This window comes from Puma concolor, chromosome D1 (assembly GCF_028749965.1).
Source record: "Puma concolor isolate L17-30 chromosome D1, mPumCon1.1.hap2, whole genome shotgun sequence".
NCBI lineage: Eukaryota > Metazoa > Chordata > Mammalia > Carnivora > Felidae > Puma > Puma concolor.
In genome coordinates this window covers 15,337,287-15,354,998 of record NC_141676.1, presented here as the reverse complement: position 1 = coordinate 15,354,998, position 17,712 = coordinate 15,337,287, and the positions used below count along the sequence as shown (strand labels likewise).

At 38.9% G+C, this 17,712-nt stretch overlaps 1 protein-coding gene across 1 annotated transcript; it reads right to left on the bottom strand.

Annotated features, from left to right (window-relative positions):
* Positions 1 to 933: 933 nt before the first annotated feature.
* Positions 934 to 10,492, bottom strand: LOC112865172 (olfactory receptor 4A47-like). The gene is made up of 2 exons (XM_025928211.2): positions 9,593 to 10,492; positions 934 to 969 (listed from the first exon to the last, which is right to left on the bottom strand). The coding sequence occupies exons 1-2, from the start codon at positions 10,490 to 10,492 to the stop codon at positions 934 to 936; spliced, it is 936 nt and encodes a 311-aa protein (XP_025783996.2).
* Positions 10,493 to 17,712: the final 7,220 nt, after the last annotated feature.

The window sequence follows — 17,712 nt, the reverse complement described above, 5'->3', positions numbered from 1 at the left end:
TTTATATATTCTTGACATTAATACCTTATTAAGTATATCGTTTGCAAATATTTTCTTTCATTTGTTGCATGCCTTTTCTCTCTGTTGATAATGTCCTTTGGTGTACAAAAGTTCTTAAATTTGATAAAATAATTTATTTAGTTTTTCCTTTTCTTCCCTGTGGTTTTGGGGTCATACCCAAAAAATCATTGTCAAGCCCAAGGTTGTGAACATTTCTTTCATGTTTTCTTCTAAGAGTTTAGTAGTTCTAGTGATAGTTGAGGTATTTGATCCATTTTGAGTTAATTTTTGTACATGCTGTATGTTAAGGATTCAGTTTCATCCCTTTGTGTGGACATCCAGTTTCACAGCAACATTTTTTGAACTACCTGCCTTTTCCTCATGAATTTACCTGTTGACAATCATTTGAACACGTATGCAAAGGTTTATTTCTAGGTTCTGTATTGTGTGCCATTGTTATGCCCATCGTTATGCTAATATCATGCAGTTTTTATTTGATTATGTAGCTATATAGTAACTTTTAGAACCAGGAAGCCCTCCAACTGTTTGTTTGCTTGTTTCCCAAGATTGTTTTGGCTGCTTGGAGTACATTGAGTTTCCACCAGAATCTTAGGATGGATTTATCTGTTTCAGCAACAAACTTTTTTTTTTTTTATTTTGATAGGGATTGCATTGAATCTGTAGATCACTTTAGTTAGCATTGACATGTTTTTTTTAAATGTTTATTTATTTTGAGAAAAAGAGAGAATCAGGGGAGTGGCAGAAAGAGAGGGAGAGAGAGAATACCAAGCAGGCTCTGCATCGACAGCCCTGATGTGAGGTTTGATCCCATAAAGCATGAGCTTATGACTTGAGCTGAAACCAAGAGTTGGACACTTAACTGACTGAGCCACCCAGGTGCCCAAGGCAGCATTGACATCTTAATAACATGAATTATATGATTTCAGGAATGTCTTCCCTTTTATTTGTGTTTTTTAGTAGATTGTTCAGCAACACTTTGTTGTTTTTCAGTGAAGAAGACTTTCTCCTCCTTGTTTAAGTTTATCCTAAGTATTTTGTTCGTTTGGTGCTGTTGTAAATGGAATTGTTTTCTTCATCCTCTCTGGCTTGTTCATTGGTAGCACAGACATTCAATATCTTTTCATGATTAAAAAAAAAAAAAAACCTCTCAGGGAGTTAAGATGGTGGAGTAGTAGGAGGATCCTACACTTGCCTTGTCCCTCAAACACAGGTGGATAAATATCAAATCGTCCTGAACACCCAGGGAATCAATGTGAGGCCTGAGAGGACAAACTGCGCAAGTAGAGAGAGTAAAGAGGCCACACTGAAGAAGGTAGGAAGAGTGGAGATGTGATTTGAGGTAGAAAAGAATGGCCAGTGCTACAGGGTGGAGGGAGCCCTGATCAGGAAGAGAGGGGAGAGAGAGAGAGGGAGGGAGAGAATGAGAGACAGAATGGAGTGCAGGGCATTTCACAAGGAAAACACTTCCCCAAAACCACTGTTGGGGAAAATGAGAGGGACTGTTTATCAGAAGTTTTTACAAGCAGTGAATCTCAATGTTTTAGAAGTCTGTGCTATTGCTCCACTAGGGTGGAGCTGGGTGGGCATATAGGTGCTCCAATGGGTAAGGAGGACAGAGGCCCAGGAGTGGACAGCATGGTATGAGGATCCCCTGGGTCACATTGGGAGAGATAGTTCCCCTTATTGGAGTGTATTTGGGAGAGGTGGCACTGCCTCTCCAGGGACAAAAGAGCCAGTGGGCACCACTGAGCTGCCTTGTTCATTGGCCTACAAGCAGAGATGCCTACTAAGGGAAGCTAACCTGGATGCTAGTTTTCTTTTCTGAGCTTTACCATAAAGTCCACCTCCTGCACATTTGGTGCAACTGCCCTTCTGGGACAAAGTGTCACCAGCCCCAGCCTGGTGTGATCCTCTTCCAGAGGAGCACTGCACAACAGGCTGGGTAGATAGCTCAGACATAGGGGGAAGGCAGGCATCTGAGGGAAGCCTGGGACAAACAAGAAGAGATTGTTTGCTCATCTGTTAGGGCTTCCTGTACAGCAAGGGGTAGGAACTCCCCTCTCCTTCAGCACAGAGAGACTTCAGTGAACAGCACAGTACCCACAGTGGAGGCTTAAGCCGCCTACACCAAGCCCCGAAACCTGTGTCCTGCAGGTGCTTCTGAACTAGGACAAGTGTGCCTGAGAGTCAGAGCAGTAGCAGGCCCTTCCCTGAGAAGACCAACCCAAACCCCCTGCATGCCTCAAGTTTACAGACCACAGAGTGCTGCAAAGCTTCAGTTCTAGGGGAAATAGGATCTAGCCTCTTTTAACAAGCAGACCAAAACAGACCTTGTTAAAACTCACCACACAGTGGATACATCCAAACATATGCCACTGCAGGCAAGAAGAAAGTCTTCAGAGGACTAACCTGAGGGAAAGAGCAGCCAAAACACAACAGTAGAATGTACACAGCATATGCCAGAAACACTTCCTGAAGTTCTGGGCTCTGGACAGTATATGACCTATTCTTAATATAGCCATTATCCTCAGGAGCAGGAAACAGAACAGGCTTTCCTAGCACACAGAAGCAGAGACATAAACAAAATGCCAAAATGGAGGACTCCATCCTGAAAGAAAGAACAAGAGGAGGTCATGGACAGGGATCTAATTAAAACAGATATAATATATGCCTGATCCAGAATTTAAAACAACAATCATAAGGTTACTAGCTGGGCTTGAGGAAAGCATAGAAGACACCAGGGAGACCATTACCACAGAGCTAGAAGTCTTAAAATTAGTCAGGCTGATAGTAAAAAATGCTATAACTGAGATGCAAAACTAGCTGGAGGCAATGATAACGAGAATGGAAGAAGCAGAGGAATGAATTAGTGATATAGAAGATAGAATTATGGAAAATAATGAAGCTTAAAAGAAAGGGGAGGAAAAACATTGGATCATCAATGTAGACTTAGGAAACTCAGTGACTCCATAAATCATAATAATGTTTGTGTCATAGTAGTCTCCAAAGAAGAGAAGAAAAAGTACAGAAGGTTTTTTTGAGCAAAGTATAGCTGAAAACTTACCTAATCTGGGGAAGGAAACAGACATTCAAATCCAGGAGGCACAGAAAACTCCCTTCAAGATCAATAAAAACAGGCCAATATCAAGACATATTGTAATAAAATTTGCAAAATACAAAGATAAGGAAACAATTCTGAAAGCAGAAAGGCTAAAGAGTCCCTAACCTACAAAGGAAGATAAATAAGGTTAGCAGCAAATCTGTCTACAGAAACTTGGCAGGACAGAAATGAGTGGCATGATATATTCAACATGCTGAATGGGAAACATATAGAGCCAAGAATACTTTATCCAGCAACGCTCTCATTCAGAATAGAGAGCTAAAGAGTTTCCCAAACAAAAACTAAAGGATTTTGTGACCACTAAACCAGTCCTGCAGAAATATTAAAGGGGACCCTTTGAGTGGGAGAGAAAGATCAATAGGAACAAAGAGTAGAAGGAACAGAGAAAATCTCCAGAAACACTAACTTTACAGGTAATACAATGGCACTAAGTTCATATCTATCAAAAATCACTCTAAATGTAAATGGACTAAATGTTCCAATCAAAAGATATAGGATATAAGAATGGATAAAAAACCGTCTACATGCTTCCTACAAAGGTGCATTTTAGACCTAAACACACTTGAAGATTGAAAGTGAGGAGTTGGAGAACAATTTATTATGCTAATGTACATCAAAAGAAAGCCAGAGCAACCTTACTTATATCAGACAAACTAGATTTTAAGTCAAAGATTCTAACAATAAATGAAGAAGGGCACTTTTTCAAGATGAAAGGAACTGTCTGGCAATAAGATCTAACAATTGTAAATATTTATGCACCCACATGGAAGAAGATAAATATATAAAAAAATTTAATAATATATATAAAGAAACTAATTGATAATAAAACAGTAAGAGTAGGGACTTTAACACCCCACTGATAACAATGGACAGATTAAGCAGAAAATCAAGGAAACAATGGCTTTGAGTGACCACATGGACTTAACAGATATATTTAGAACATTTCATCCTAAAGCAGTAGAATACACATTTTTTTCAAGTGCAAATGGAACATTCTCCAGAATAGATCACATACTGGTTCACAAATCAGGCCTCAACAAGTACAAATAATTGAGATCATACCATGCATATTTTCAGACCACAATGAAATGAAACTTGAAGTCAACCAAAAGACAAAATTTGGAAAGACCTCAAATACATGAAGGTTAAAGACATTCTACTAAACAATGAATGGGTTAACCAGGAAATTAAAGAAGTAAATACATGTAAGAAAATGAAAATGAAAATGAAACATGATAGTCCAAAACTGTTAGGATGCAGTGAACATGGTCATAGGAGGGCAGTATATAGCTATCCAGGCCTACCTCAAGATGCAAGAAAGATCTCAAAAACACAACCTAGCCTTACACCTGAAAGAGACAGAAAAGGAACAGCAAATAAAGCCCAAGGCCAGCAGAGGTAGGGAAATAATAAAGATTAGAGCAGAAATAAATGATATACTAACAACCGCCGCCCCCCCCCCCCCCCAGTAGAACAGATCAATGAAAATAGGATGTAACAAAAACAAACAAAACAGTATCACACATCAACAAAACTAAGAACTGGTTCCTAGAAAGAGTTAACAAAATTGATAAACCCCTAGCCAGACTTCTCAGGAATAAAAGAGAAAGGTCCCAAGGAGATAAAATCATGAATGAACAAGGAGGGATCATAACCAAGATCACAGAAATACAAACAATTAGAAAAGATTACTATGCCAAAAAACTGGGCAATCTGGAAGAAACGGACAAATTCAGAAACTCATAAACTCGCAAAACTCAAACAGGAAGAAATAGAAAATTTGAACAAAACCCTAACCAGCAAAGAAATGGAATCAGCAGTCAAAAATCTCCCAACAAAAAAAGTCCGGGGCTTTTTGTGCCAGCAAAATTCTACCAGACATTTAAAAAGAGTTAATACCTATTCTTCTCAAACTTTTCCAAAACAGAAATAGAAGGAAAACTTCCAAATTCATTTTACAAGGCCAGCATTACTTTGATTCCAAAATCAGACAAAGACCCTACTAAAAAGGAGAATGACAAGCCAATATCCATGATGAACATGGATGCAAAAATTCTCAACAAGGTATTAGCAAATTGAATACAACAGTACATTAAAGGAATTATTACTCACCACAATCAAGTGGGATTTATTCCTGGACTACAACACAAATCAGTGTGATCCACCATATTAATAAAAGAAAGGATAGGAACCATATGATCCTGTCAATAGATGCAGAAAAAGTATGTGACAAAATATGGCATCCATTCTTGATAAAAGTCCTCAACAAAGTAGGGATCCATGGAACAATCGATTTATATCTTATTCATTCACACAGTTAAAATAATGTGGAAATAGTTGTTTGTGTCATATGTTTCACAGACTTTGTGATTTCCAAGTTGAGTAAGCTATGGTTTCCTATGCTCAGTGATATCATAAATAATAATCATGAAGGTAATAAGTCTCATTAAAAATAGATGCACAATGCAAAGGTTGGTGTAGGAATATATCAACAAAACAGGAATCAAAGCAGGCTTCCCAGATGAACAAATATCTTAGCTGAGTTTTGAAGGAAAAGTGAAAAGACAACAAAAGACGGCAAGGGAATTCCATGGAAAGTTACACAGTTTATAAAGTCCCAAAAGTGAAATACTTGAGAGGCATTTAACGTAACTGATATATTCAAAGTGAGTAGATCAAATTAGGAATGGAAGGTCACTCCTGGATTGTCTCTTCCCTCACTGAGACCGCTTTATTAGTATCTTTGGTTGGATATGCCTCCTTTTCCTGACTGATAAATGCCAACAAATGAGGAAACACTCCAGTGTTGTATCACTCTCTTAATTTTTAAACTTCATATATACAACATATCCAAATTCAGACATCTCCAATTAGATACCAATTCAGTGCTTATGAAACTAATATTAATTTTCATCAATAAACATACATGTTCCCCACATCATTAAATGGTACCACCTCCATGTCATTGCTCAGATAAGAAATATCACAGTGTCCTTCATGCTTTTCTTGTTCTCTTATCACATATTGATACCTTTAACACCCTTATTAACCCCCTTTAAAATATATCACATTGGTCTACCTGGGTGGCTCTGTCACTTGAGTGTCTGACTCTTGATTTCAGCTCAGATCATGATCCCATGATCATGTGATTGACCCCTGTCAGACTCCTCGCTCAGCATGGAGCTTGCTAGAGATTCTCTCTTTCTCCTTCTGCCCCACTCTCCCACTTGTTTACTGTATCTCTCTTTAATAAATTAAATTAAAAACACAGAATGAAATATTTCACAAATTTTATCACTTCCCTCCCCTCCTCCCTTTCTCTGGCTCACTGCATTAGCCTCTTGAACGTTATTCCCTTTTCATTCTGGTCTCCATCAATTTGTTCTGATGCAGCTTAAAAATGATCCATTTTAAATCTGATTCTGATAACTGCTCACAACACTTATATGGATTCCAATCGCATAGTCACCACTTAATAAATCACAGTTCATCTTACAATAACAGGAACTATAATCTCCATTTCATAGGTGAACAGATTGAGGCTAAGGACTTCTAATTAATTTTCCCAAGGTCACACATTTGTAAGTGATAAAACCAGAATTGGAATCAAAGTTTGCTTTCTCTCAAAGTGATCTCACTTTTACTTAATAAAGGGAGTCACACAGGGGAGCCTGGATGGCTAAGTTGGTTAAGCATCCCACTTTGCCTCAGGTCATGATCTTGTAGTTTGTGAGTTCAATCCCCGTGTCAGGCTCCGTGCTGACAGCTCAGAGACTGGAACCTGTTTCAGATTCTGTTTCTCCCTCTCTCCCTCTGCCCCTCTCCCACTGATTCTCATTCTCTCTCTCTCTCTCTCTCTCTCAAAAAGAAATAAACATTAAAAATTTTTAAAAGGCTGGGGGAGTCACACAATTGCAAAGACTGGTTTCCACTATCTACTTTTAGTCTTACCTTGTAAAAGCAAGTTCACAATCTGAAGGAATGCTTTTTACTCATTCACAGCCAGCTGGATTTCCTCTGTCATCCAGTTTGACAGGAAAGGGCAAAAAGCTGCATTGTTACCTGAGGACATATTTTATTTCATTCACCTGTCTATCCATTTTTTCCATGGAGTCTTATCTTTATTCAGAAGGTTGCTTTTATTTGCACTGTCGATTACTTCCTAGGAATTCCATGGTCCACACAGAAAAACAAAAATTCATCACATTAGGATAATTTATCAAAAAAAGAAAGGAATTGCTATTCTTACATATGAAAAGTGGCAGCCAGTCATTTCTCGGGTAGACTTTTCTAAAGTTACTTCTTTCCTACCAACTTCTAAATAGAATAATGTCAATCAACTGCTTAGTGGTCCTCTTTCTATACTGTTGGTTTGGTCAGATTAGCTGACTTGATATTTTAGGAGACATTCTTGGGGTTCCAGGTTGGCTCAGTCAGTTAAGCAACTAACTCTTGATTTTAGCTCAGGTCATAATCTTGCGTTTGTTGAGTTCGAGCCACATATCAGACTGTGTGCTGATGGTGCAGAGACTGCTTGGGATTCTTGCTCTCCCCCTCTCTCTGCCCCTCCCATGATTTCTCTCTCTATCTTTCTTGAAAAAGAAGTAAAAAATACTTCAAATGAATTTTTTAATAAAAAAAAAAAGACATTCTTGTGCTCTTCCTTCAGTAATGCATTAAGCCTAACAGAAATCTCCTTAAAAATGCGTATCAGTTGTTAAAAGCATAGTATCTTCTTCCCCATATGGGCAAAGATCACCGGACATTTTATCTCTTCTAACCATATTCCTCATTAATAATTAGGAAGTGTCCAAGACTGATTCTTGCTTATTAAATTCACTGGGAATTTCCAGAAAAAAATATTTAAAAATATCTATATAACATTACTACTAGGCCAAATCAGATAAATAGGGTCAGAAAGATATGACATAAACAGAAAAAAAATAGCATTAGAACTATTATAAAACTACCGTCAAAGCACACTGGGTGGAGGGTCCAAAACATCACTATGAGTAAGGAGATAAAGCAACCACAGTCATGAAATCAGCACATAACACTCTCCAAAAAACACCTCCTGAAGGGCCAGGCCCTGGACACTATGTGACCCCTCTTTAATTTAGTAGTGTTTGCAGGTTCAGGACACATAGCAAGCTTTTAAAACACATAAGGGATAGAATGAAACTAGACCACTTTCTTACACCAAACACAAAAATAAACTCAAAATGGATGAAAGACCTAAATGTGAGACAAGAAACCATCAAAACTCTAGAGAAGAAAACAGGCAACAACCTCCTTGACCTCAACCACAGCAATTTCTTCTTTGACATGTCTCCAAATGCAAGGGAATTAAAAGCAAAAATGAAGTATTGGGACATCATCAAGATAAAAAGCTTCTGCACTACAAAGGAAACAATCAGCTAAACTAAAAGGCAACCAACGGAATGGGAAAAGGTATTTGCAAATAACATATCAGATAAAGGATCAGTATCCAAAATCTATAAACAACTCACCAAACTCAACACCTGAAATATAAGCCAGTGAAGAAATGGGCAGAAGACATGAATAGACACTTTTCCAAAGAAGACAGCCAGATGGCCAACAGACACATGAAAAGATGCTCAACGTCACTCATAATCAAGGAAATATAAATCAAAACCACACTGAGACAGCACCTCACACTGGTCAGAGTGGCTATTAGCCTTAGGAAACAGATAAAGTGAATTCCTCTGGGGAAAGAGGAATAGAGACCGTGTTGAGAGATGAGTAGGTAATTTATTCACATTTTATCCCATTATGTAAGGTGTTCTCTTTTACTATTCATTATTATCCATTACACATCAACTTTTCTTATAAAAACAAAAGTGTTACACAAAATATTTTGCAGATAAGGCAACAGAATTTTACTGACGAGACAGTCTATACATCATTAACATTATAATTAGCATAATAAAAAGAATTACCTGAAATAACAAGAATATAACTAAAATATTACTAAGTATCATAAAAAATTAAAAAACATAAGTTGATTGAAAATTAGAGTAATCATATAAAAATTTACTAAATAATCACGTATTGTTGACACCTTGCTATGAAGGTATTGCACCTTTCTAAATGAAGCAATCTCCAAGGGATAATGGACTATAGATTCTACCAGGGAGGGAAATTGTTATTAGAGCACAATTATCCAGTTCATCCTTTAAAAATAATTAAGTTCTTTGAACAGGGGAACTGAGCCATCAGCTCAGAGCCTGACGCGGCGCTCGAACTCATGGACCGTGAGATCGTGACCTGGCTGAAGTCGGACGCTTAACTGACTGCGCCACCCAGGCGCCCTATCTCAGAATCATTTTAAAAAGACATCTACATTCTTATAAAATGGCCTCCAATGTCAGATAATTCTCTTCATGGTGGATAATGCACTTACACACCAACAGAAAACACATTTCTCATCCAGAGCTTCTTCATAGCATTTGTCATCTCAGAATTTCTCAGAGTATAGATCAGGGGGTTCAGCATGGGGGTTATGACTGTATAAAACACACTCACTGATTTGTCAATAGGGAAGGTCTTAGCAGGTCTCACGTACATGAAAATACATGGCACAAAGAAGAAGACCACCACAGTGATGTGGGAACCACAGGTCTGGAGGGCTTTCCGCCTCCCTTCCGCACTAAGGTTCTTTAGAGAGTGCAAGATGACACCATAAGAGATGAGCAAGAGCACAAACACAATTGTGCACATCATCCCTCCATTGGCCACCACTAACAGGCCAATGACATATGTGTCAGTACAGGCAAGTCCCAGTAAGGGGTACATTTCACAGGTGAAATGATCAATGACATTGGGACCACAGAATGGGAGACTATAAATCGTGCTAACTTGAATGGCTGAATGCAGAAAACCTCCAACCCAGGAGCCTACCAGGAGCACAACACACACCCACTGTCTCATGACAACCAAATAATGCAAGGGCTTACAGATGGCCACATAGCGGTCATAGGCCATCACCAGCAGAAGAAAGACCTCTGATCCACCAAAAAAGTGCTCTACAAATAGCTGGGTCATACAAGATTGGAAGGATATGGTATTTTCCCCAAAGAACAAGTCCGAAATCAATCTGGGGGAAATGCAAGACGAATAAGTGACATCCATAAAAGATAAGTTAGCAAGAAACAAGTACATAGGGGAGCCCAGCGTCTTACTGACAGCTATAGTCACCACAATGAGCAGGTTGCCCACCACCGTCAAAATATAGAAGAGCAAGAATATAACACACAGAAACTTCTGTTCCTTTCCATCCTGTGTGAGGCCCAGGAGGACAAAGAAAGTTACGTTGTTCTTTGATTCCATCCAGTCTGTATAGGACCTGATTCACATATTAGATGTAGGTTTCCTAGAAAACAAGGAGGGAAACTTAAATGCATAATAAGATTAATCTTTTATTGATTCATCAATTTAAAAAAAGTAGAAGACTACCTGTTTGTGTGGAGTATTCCACTGGTGCTGTGATTCCCAAGTTAAATAAGCCATGGTTTCCTACACTCTGAAAGAGCATACATAATGATCGCCAATGTAATAAGTGACACACAGTGTAGGAATATATCAATCAAAGAGCAATCAATGAAGACATCCCAGAAGAAGCAATGCTTTAGCTGAGTTATCTAGAGCAAAAGTGGAAGGACAAAAAAGAGGACAAGAGAATTCCATGGAAAGGTGCACAGTTCTTTTTTTTTTTTTTTTTTAATTTTTTTTTTTTCAACGTTTATTTATTTTTGGGACAGAGAGAGACAGAGCATGAAAGGGCGAGGGGCAGAGAGAGAGGGAGACACAGAATCGGAAACAGGCTCCAGGCTCTGAGCCATCAGCCCAGAGCCCGACGCGGGCCTCGAACTCACGGACCGCGAGATCGTGACCTGGTTGAAGTCGGACGCTTAACCGACTGCGCCACCCAGGCACCCCGGTGCACAGTTCTTAAAGTCACAAAAGTGAAAAACTTGAGAACCATATAAGGTAACTGGCATATTTCAAGTGAGTGGATGAAATTCAGAATGGAAGGTCACCGCCCTGGAGTGTCTCATCCCTCTTTATTAGGGTCTTTGGTTGGATATCCCCCTTTTTCTGACCAATAAATGTGAAAGCATTCCACCCTTATGTCTCCCCTTAATTTTTAAATTTCACTGGGGCGCCTGGGTGGCTCCGTCGGTTGGGCAACTGACTTCGGCTCAGGTCATGATCTCACGGTTCGTGAGTTCGAGCCCGCGTCGGGCTCTGTGCTGACAGCTCGGAGCCTGAAGTCCGCTTCAGATTCTGTGTCTCCCTCTCTCTCTACCCCTCCCCTGCTCACATCCTATGTCTGTCTCTCAAAAATAAATAAACGTTAAAAAAAAATAAACTTCACATATGCAACATCTCTAACTTTGGACATCTCCAATAGGATATCAGTTCTGTACTTATAAAACTAAATTTTTCATTTTTCACCATAAATCTAGTGTTCCACAATTGATTAAATGTCATTGCTCAGACAAGAAATATCACAGTGCCTTTATGTCTTTCTTATCTTCATGTCACATATTGATACCTTTAGCAAATACTATTAATGCCCTTTAAAACATATCATAAATTTGATCATTTCCCTTCCCTCCCCACTTCTCCTGACCCACTCCACTGGTCTCCTGCTACATCCCTCCCCTTGTACTCTGGCCTCCATCAGTACATTCTGCTCATGCAGCCCAATTGATCCTTTTTAAATCAGATTCTGATCTATCACTCCACTGCTCACAATGTCTACAGTGGATACCAATCACACACTCACAACTCAATGAATCACAGTTCACGTGACCATAAGATGAACTATAATTCCCAGTTCGCAGGTGAACAAACTGAGGCTCAGATCACCTAGTTAATTTTCCCAAGGTCAGCCATTTTTAAATGATTAAACCAGAATCGGAATCAAAGTTTGCTTCATCTAAAGATGATCTCACTTTTACATAATAAAGAGAGTCACACAATTGCAAAGGCTGGTTTCCAGGACTTACTTTTAGTCTTAACTTGTGAAAGCAGGTCTACAATCTGAAGGAACACTTTCTACTCATTCCCAGCAACCTGGATTTCTTCTGTCATCCAGTTTGACAAGAGAGGGCAAAAGCTACCTTATTACTTGAGGATATATTTTATTTCATTCGGCTGTCTATCCGTTTTCTCCATAAGGTCTCCTGGTTATTCAGAAGGTTGCTTTTAGATTTTAGATCACTTCCTAGGAATTCCATGGTCCACAGAGAAAACAAAAATTTATCACATTAGGATAACATATCAAAAGGGTAGTGAACTAACTATCCTTACATAAGAAAAATAGTCACCAGCCATCTCCCATTTTTCTCAAGCAACTTCTTTGCCTCTAATTTCTAAATAGAAAAATACCATTCAACAGCTTAGTCATCCTCACTCTATAGTGTTGGTTTGGTCAGATTAGCCGACTTGATATTTTAAGAGACATGCTTGGGCTTCTCCTTAGGTAATGCTTTAAGCCTAACAAAAACGTCCTCAAAAATGTGGATCAGTTGTTAAGAGCATAGCCTCTTCTTCCCCATGCAGGCAACCATCACTGGACATTTTATTCCTTCTAACCACATTCCTCATTAAGTCCTACAATTGGAAAGCTGCCAACACTGATTCTTGCTTAATTAAATTCACTGGGAATTTCCACAAAATCTTTTAAAAATACCTATATAAAGATACTATTAGGCCAAATCACATAATGAGGGTCAGAAAGATGCGACATAAACAAAACAAAACAAAAGAAAACAAAACAAAACAGCTTTAGCACCATTGTAAGACTACTGCCAGTCAAGAATAAAATTTCAAGCCTGTCATTTTGTTTTAGGAAAGATTAATTTATCATATATTTCCCCACTTGCCATAGCAAGTTTTTCTTTCCATTAATATTCAACTTATGCTGCCTTGAAGTGTGGTTAGATGCTGTAGATATTTATTCACAGATTTAGACATAACAACTATTTATTCAATTAGTATTTTTTTTTTCAAGTTGGACCTCCTATTTATTGCTAGGAACCATGCTGTAAGTGAGGACACAGCAATTAATGAAATACGGGAAAGCATTATGCAACAGGTCCTTCCTGCTTGGAACTTACATTCTCATAGCAGAGTCAGGAAGTGAATAAGGGGACAATTTAGTAAGCTAATTAAAGTCTTCATCAGTGCTAATAAGAGACCAAACAGGGTACTCAGGGAGAATTCTACTATGGAGAAGGTGACCAGGGGAAGGCCTTTGTTCAAATTGAATGATTGATCTGAGATCCATAGGTTAGAAAATGGCTACCATCAGAAAAATTGTTACAAGCAGTAAAATTAAGAAAAATTACAAGCAATCTGTTCTCACTTTACTGATGGCATGACCTATAAGTAGAAATGCTGACAATTTCACAGGGATTTTTATTCCAGTGCTATTTTGAAAAGGAGAGGTGAGCGTGGGCACTCTGATCTTCTTTTTTTTTTAACGTTTATTTATTTTTGAGACAGAGAGAGACAGAGCATGAATGGGGGAGGGGCAGAGAGAGAGGGAGACACAGAATGTTAAGCAGGCTCCAGGCTCTGAGCCATCAGCCCAGAGCCCGACACGGGGCTCGAACTCACGGACCGCGAGATCGTGACCTGAGTTGAAGTTGGATGCTTAACCGACTGAGCCACCCAGGCGCCCCTGATCTTCTTGATTGTAGTGGGAAAGCTTTCAACCTTGCCCTGGTGAGTGTAATGTTACCGTGGATTGCTCATATATGGCCTCAATTATATTGAGGTACATTCCTTCTCTCTCTTTTTTTTTTTAAGTTTATTTATTTATTTTGAGAGAGACAGAGGGGTGGGAGAGTCAGACAGAGGGAGAGACAGAACCCCAAACAGGCTCCACACTGTCAGTGCACAGCATGACGTGGGTCTGGAGCCCACAAACTGTGAGATCGTAACCTAAACCAAGATCAAGAGTCAGACACTTAATGGACTGAGCCACCCAGATGCCCCAAGGTACATCCCTTCCATATACAACTTGTTGAGATGCTTATTTTATCATGAAAGATAATGAATATCTGTGCTACCAATGAGCAACCCACAGAGGATTAAGGAAACAATTCCTTTTAGCGCAGCATCAAAAAGAACAAAGTATTTAAGAATAAACTTAAACAAGGAAGTAAAAGTCTTTATACGGAAAACTAAAAAATGCTGCTGAAAGCTATTCTAGAAGACACAAATAAATGGAAGAGTTTCATGAACTGATACAGTTCATAATAAGATGTCAATGCTCCCTAAAATAATCTACAGATTCAATGCAATCCCAATAAAAATCCAAAAAAATATAGTTTTTGCTGAAAGAGATAAATCCATCCTAAAATTCAGGTGGAAACTCAAGGCACTCCAAGCAGCCAGAATAACCTTGGAGAACAAACAAACAAACAAACAAACGGTTGGAGGACTTCCTGGTTCTAAAACTTACTACAAGGCTACAACAAACAAAACAGAATGATATTGGCATAAATAGGGACATAACAATGGAAGAAAATATAGAACCTGGAGAGAGACCTTTGCATATGTGATCAAATGATTTTCAACGGGTGACAAGAACATTCATGGGGAGAGGACAGGTGGTTCAAAACATGGTGTGGTGAAACTGGATATCCACATGCAAAAGAATGAAACAGAACCCTTCATGTACACCATTTACAAAAATTGACTCAAAAAGGATCAAAGACCTCAACTGTCAGCTAGAACTATGAAACTCTTAGAAGAAAACATGACAAAAAAGTTCATAACTTTGGATTTGGCATTGATTATTTGGGTACAACATGAAAACCACAGGCAAGAAAAGAAAAAACACAGAAATTACTTGATCAAATTTAAGAAATTTTGTACATCACAGGTCACTATCAACAGAGAGATAAGGCATCCCACAAACAACAGACAATATTTTCAAAGGATATAGTTGATGATGTGTTAATATCCAGAATATATAACAAATTTCTACATCTCATTAATACAGAAAAACACCATTGTGATGAAAAATGGGCAAAGGACTCTATGAAATTAGAAGACAACCACAAGAAAAATTTGGTCAGCCCTCAAACACATGGAAGTTAAATAAAATCGTACTAAAGAATGAATGGTTACCTATAAAATTAAAGAAGAAATAAAAAATATATGGAAGCAAGTGAAAATGAAAACATGAAAGCCCAAAACCTTTGGGATTAGCAAAGGCAGTCTTAAGAGGGAAGTATACTGCAATCTAGGCCTTTCTCAAGAAGCAAGAGAGGTCCCAAATACACAACCTAATGTTTAGCTCCTAAAGGAGCTAAAAAGGGAACAGCACATAATCCTAAAGCCAGCAGAAGGGAAATAATAAAGAGCAGAGCAGAAATAAATGATATACTAACAACCCCCCCCCCCCCCCCCGCCGCGGTAGAACAGATCAATGAAAATAGGACCTGGTTCTTTGAAAGAATTAATAAAACTGATAAGCCCTTAGCCAGACTTTCAAAAGAAAAGAGAAAGTACCCCCCAGAAATAAAGTCATGAATGAAAGAGGAGAGATCACAACCAACACTTCAGAAATATAAACAATTATAAAAGAATATTATGAAAAATCATATGCCAACAAAGTCAGCAATCTGGAAGAAAAGGATAAATTCCTAGAAACATATAAACTACCAAAACTGAAACAGGAAGAAATAGAAAATTTGAAGAAACCAATAACTGGCAAAGAAATGGAAACAGTATTGAAAAAATCTCCCCCCCCCCCCAAAAAAAAAATCCAGGGCTAGGTAGCTTGCCAGAAAAATTCTACCAGACATTTAATTTTTTTAAAATGTTTGTTCATTGTTGAAAGACAGAGACAGAGCATAAGCAGGGGTGGGGCAGAGAGAGAGGGAGACACAGAATCTGAAGCAGGCTCCAGGCTCTGAGCTGTCAGCAGAGAGTCTTGATGTGGGACTTGAACTCATGAAGTCTGAGATCATGACCTTGTGGGACCCAAGGAATTTAACAAAAATCCCCTACCCCTGGACAAGCAGAGCAAGACTAACTCCATTTTGTGCTACACCCACCATCTCATGTATAACCCCCACATGACCTGCTTATTGCTTAAGACACTCCCCCACCCTAGTCAAGCTGCTGAGTGCACCCTTACCGGAAACCGGCTCATTTAGGAATGCAGAACCCCTAACCGCCAGAGAATGTAAACCCCGCCCTTTGCCCGCCAAACTTGCGCGCCAATTCTGACCAGAGTGATAGGCTAGTTCAAACAGTTACTATAGGGTAAATTGTAATTCAATTGGCCACCTGCGTGTGGACTGACATGACTATGCAACTTTCTGTGTGTGTTACAATCTCATTGGCCACTGGCGCCTATAAAACTGCTACGCCCCTTAACCTCGGGGTCCAAGTCCCTGCTCCGCTGTGTCGGGTATACTTGGGCCCAAGCTCGAGCTTGCAAATAAACCCTTGTGCGTTTGCATCGGTATCGGCTCCTTGGTGGTCTCTCGGATTCAAAATTGGGGGCATTACACACCAGAGCTGAAGTTGGATGCTTAAACTACTGAGCCACCCAAGTGCCCTCTACCAGACATTTAAAGAAGTTAATATCTATTCTAAAATTGTCCCTTAAAAGAGAAATGGAAGGCAAACTTACAAACTCATTTTACGAGGCCAGCATTACCTCGAATCTAAAACCAGACAAAGACCCCACTGAAGAGAATGATAGGGCAATATCCCTGATGAACATGGATACAAAAATTCTCAACAAGCAAATAGAAACCAACAGTACATTAAAGGAATTATTCATCACAATCAAGTGGGATTTATTCCTGGGCTGCAAGGGTGGTTTGCAAATCAATGAATGCAATACACCATATTAATAAAAGAAATGGTAAGAACCATATGATCTTGTCGATAGATGCAGAAAAAAAATTTGACAAAATACAGCATCCATTCTTGATAAAAACCCTCAACAATGTAGGGATAGATGGAACATAGCTCCCAATAAAGGCCATAAACAATAGACCCACAGCTTATATCATCCTTAATGGGGAAAAACTGAGAGCCTCTAAGGTCGTGAACAAGCGATTTCCACCCTCACCACTGTTATTTAGCATAGTAATGGAAGTCCTAGCCTCAGCAATCAGATAGCAAAAAGGAAATAAAAGGCATCCAAATTGACAAGGAAGAAGTTAAGCCTTCACTATTCCCAGATGACATGATAGTCTCTATAAACCTGAAAGACTCCACCAAACAATTGCCAGAACTGATACATGAATTCAGCAAAGTTGCAGGATACAAAATCAACGTGTAGAAATCTGTTGCTTTTCTATTTATTAATAATGAAGCAGCAGAAAGAGAGAAATTAAGGAATCCATCCCATTTACAATTGCACCAAAACCCACAACTTACCTAAGAATAAATGTAAACAAAGAGGAGAAAGATGTCTACTCTGAAAATTATAACAATACCGATACTGATGCAAGTAATTGAATAGAAAGAAATGGAAAAAAATTTCCATGCTCATGGATTGGAAG